Below are 3969 nucleotides of genomic sequence, written 5' to 3' on the forward strand. Positions count from 1 at the left end.
AGGAAATAACCAAAAAGGGGATAGTCAAGCTTATAACGTGGTTTAACCAAGAAAAGAAAAGCAAAGGCTCAAATGAGTTTTTCTATGGGTGAATTCAAGGTAGGCTCTGTTCAAGTCAATGGGTTTTTCCTAAGTGCCCTTATCACTTTCATACACCAATCTAACAAGAATGTGGTCTCAAAATGTATTACACAAGCAAGTTCTAGAACGGACAGACTAAGTTTGACGCCCTCAATCAAAATAAATATAGAAGCACTATTGAAATGGAAGTGCTTTGGCCCAAAAGCTCACACAAAGGGTTTTTGTGTTGATTCTTGAACATCGTTAATTTGATGCAGTCAATGGAACATAGTTAACACAATTTCCTTTTTTTTTTAGGTTTTTTTAATATGCCACAAGCGTCCGTTTCTCTTACTTATCTCGACTTAAACCAAAATTCCTATTAATCTAAGGGATATCACAAGATGACAATCTGAAAATTCAGCAACTACCACAAGATAATTCACATATTTTTCTCAAGACACACTAACTTCATTAACAAGTTGGTGGTCAATAGAACTTTTCAGCCACCAAACAAAAAATTTCACATTCCACACATTAATACGAATTTCAACTTGACTACAACATGACAATAAAAGGGGACATTATGAGAAATTACTCGTATCCTTTGGTGGTCTAAAGCTTTAAAAGACAAATCCTTGACTGCTCAACACTACACTCAAAAGAGTTATAATATAGAAAAACTATGGCCAAGAAAACAGCATTTTAGGACTCACAATGCAAGACAGCAGTAATTTACTTTGACTGACCATTGCATTGCATGGTACAGTCCAACACCCGCATACCTAGAATCTCTAATGGACTCTTTAAGGCAAAATTGTTGTAGGTAATACTGTTCAGCCTTCCACCCTCTCCCTTGTGCTTGCAATTGGCAAGATCTCACAAGAGAAAGCCCACAAAATAGAAGTAGTAAAGCAATATATACTTTTATTTCATTGTAATTACAGCACAAGAAAATTAATTTGATGTACTAATTGTTTTTTTTCCTATCTCCATTTCAAAGTTTCGCACATGAAAGAACTTGAGGTTGGTCTTAAAATGGATTGGACACTACATCCATGCATAAACAGATGCCAAGAAACATAATGGATTCATCTCCACCAGGTTTCTATAATCAAGTGAAAGAGTGCACTCTAACTTCCCACGATTAACAAAACACCCATCATGGTTCATAGTCGAGTTTCTAAAATTCAGCAAATGGCCAGCAAAGGCTTGGTCATATAACAAATGGTGATGCATCTCATAATATTATACACATCAACATGCTTTCCAAATATCAAAGGTGAAAATAAGACTCCAAACAAATCAACCTGACACCACCCATTTGTTCAGAGATCCGGCCAGCAACATTGAGCTTTACATCCATCCTTGCAGCTGCAATGCTATGTCCCTGCCTCTTAATCGATTCTGGAAATCAACAATTAACATGACTTAGTTGAAGAAGGCAAATTAGTCTCAGTTCTGCTGGAGATCAATATATACCTCCATTCTTGCCTCACTTTGAGAAACAAACTGCTTAAAACACTTCTGGTCAGTCAATTGAACATCTTGAAGAACATGGTTGACCTACAGTTGACAATTTCAACAACCGAATCAATCAATCTCCAGTTGTTTCTAAGAAATTTAATAAGAAAATCGACAGTTGAGGACCAAAGCATGTTTCCCATCGAGCTATGACAGTTGGTTTCATTAGAGAATAACACAACCTACCATTCAATTCAATAAGACCAAAACTAGAACACAAAGCAACAGTACAAAACGAGAACATATAGAGAACCAAACCCTGACAAGCATAAGATGTTAACTTATCAGTTTGTCCCCTTTCTTAAACCTTCTAATATATAGAGAAGTGCACTGTGCTTAAAAAGGGCATGAACAAAAGGAATGAATATAAATATGCACACAAGTACCTGTAAAAAAAGTGACTAGTATTCCCCCAAGTAGATATTAGGTATACATAAACATGAGAGATGCACAAGAAATACACCAAACTAAATGAACGGAAATATATATAAAGTTATAAACACAAGTACATTGCATGGAATGAGAGAAGGAACTCCAATAGGTACCTTGGATCATGGCTTAGTCACAGTAAACTACACAAACTATTTATGTAAAAATTCTGGCTTATAAGTATCAACACTTTTCAACCTACCAACACACTTTTCAACTACGCCATGACCCAGTATACCTTGGATCATGGCTTAGTCACATTAGACTATACAAACTATTTATGTAAAAAGATTGGCTTGCAAGTATCATCACTTTCCACCTACCTAGACATAGTTCAAAGGAATCTTACACAAATTCAATTAAACATCATGGTAACAATGTTATAGCCCTCCATCAACTTGAAGAATGACAATGGTGGGGTTCAAAATTAGCATGTAATTAAATTACAAAGAAAAAATACCAGAATTACCAGGTAAATAAATCTTCAACACGTTCAGACATAGCTTTGCCTCGAACATAATATGGCTGCAGGGCTCCTCCTTCCCTCGAACTGATGGTGTTAAAGGATATACTGATATCCCACCAGCTTTTCTTCCAATTAATTGGTTCAGTTTTACAAAATCCAAATCTTAGTACCCATCTCCAGCAATGACTAGCTGTTGACACAACATATCATATCAATTTAATGTTAGATTTGATGATGAGAGTTACCATGAAACTACTAAAACTGTGAAGGCCCTTAAAACCATCAGAAATTGAAGCTGGTTCTTGAATTAGAAGATAAAGAGGGACGAAAATTGGATTTGGACAGGTCAAGGGGACCAAACATCATAAAAGAAAAAGTGGCTTCCATTAAAACTTCATGTAATAGAATTCATCATTCACAAAAAGAACTAGCATGGTTCTGAAAATTAATTGTTACAAGTCATAAGAAAAGCGGAAATCTCTGCTCACCAGATGCATACGAGATTATTTGCCTTTTCAATGGTGAAATATAATGAGCCCCTTGGAATGCAGCAGCACGCAGTACATTGAGTGGTCTGAAATCAACGGAATATGCCTTCTGAAAGCCATCCAGAATTGCCATCATTGTCAAGTTTGCAGGTCTCCTGTCTGATTTATATCCTCTTAGCAATGACACCTGAGCAACCATGGAACGCTCATGATTTAGATAAATGTTCATGTCTTACAAATTGTCACATCTTAAGAGCTGGAATAACAAAGGAAGATTACGGGATAATTATACAGACACATACCCTCAGGTTTGGGTATTACGGATTAAACGAAAAAAAGAAAAAAAAAATGAGGGAAAGGCCTATGAAGCATGATAATAAAGATCTATGAAGCACTTTATTCTCCACAACACACCTAAATGAAAACCACAAACAAGATAATCTGTGAACATTACAGGTTTCATCACGGAAGGAGACAGCTGCAGAATTGTGCTTACCCTAGTATTTCTTTGTTAATGTCTCTGGCATTGTACCTTGTATATCCAAAACCAGTGTAATCCCAAACCTAGAAGAAGACATTCATCAAATTCAGATGTAAACTGTTCCAACAATCCTTAGCAACATTTTTCTAATTTTAAGTAGAAGAAAATTACTGACCATATGATATTATAATAGAGCAAGTTAAACACATTAGGATTGTCAAAGCAAAAATTAAATGAAAGAAGCACTAGAAAGCAAGATAAAGATGACATGTAAGATGGAGGGAGAAAGTATTTGCAAGCAAGAAAGTGAGAGCAAACTTAGGACATCAACAGAGAGTATTCCAGTATTCCTTCTTTATCTATCAATATATGAACAATGAGAAAATATTGGGCCAAGAAGGATTGTTCAAACAGCAGTAACATTTCGCAATACCATAATTTGAGGCCTCCTCCTCGCTCTGTCTCTCCCCCCTGCTTTTCTTGGTTTTCTTTACTCTATTCTTTTGGGTGAGAAATGAACA

The 3969-nt window shown here is 35.9% G+C and overlaps 1 protein-coding gene across 4 annotated transcripts; it reads right to left on the minus strand.

The window, feature by feature from the left end:
• Positions 1-739: 739 nt before the first annotated feature.
• LOC105179908 lies at positions 740-3962 on the minus strand. 4 transcript variants are annotated; one of them, XR_002286417.1, is made up of 6 exons: positions 3882-3962; positions 3464-3531; positions 2968-3154; positions 2483-2669; positions 1543-1626; positions 740-1467 (listed from the first exon to the last, which is right to left on the minus strand). XR_002286417.1 is itself a non-coding variant. In XM_020691490.1 (5 exons), the coding sequence occupies exons 2-5, from the start codon at positions 3428-3430 to the stop codon at positions 1596-1598; spliced, it is 414 nt and encodes a 137-aa protein (XP_020547149.1). In that variant the 5' UTR covers positions 3431-3531; positions 3882-3962; the 3' UTR covers positions 740-1595. The 4 variants fall into 4 exon arrangements, 1 of the variants encoding a protein (XP_020547149.1); XR_002286415.1 differs by having other exon boundaries at positions 3422-3531; XR_002286416.1 differs by lacking the exon at positions 3882-3962 and having other exon boundaries at positions 3422-3873.
• Between the last annotated feature and the right edge of the window lie 7 nt (positions 3963-3969).

This window comes from Sesamum indicum, unplaced genomic scaffold, assembly GCF_000512975.1.
Source record: "Sesamum indicum cultivar Zhongzhi No. 13 unplaced genomic scaffold, S_indicum_v1.0 scaffold00234, whole genome shotgun sequence".
Classification (NCBI taxonomy): domain Eukaryota; kingdom Viridiplantae; phylum Streptophyta; class Magnoliopsida; order Lamiales; family Pedaliaceae; genus Sesamum; species Sesamum indicum.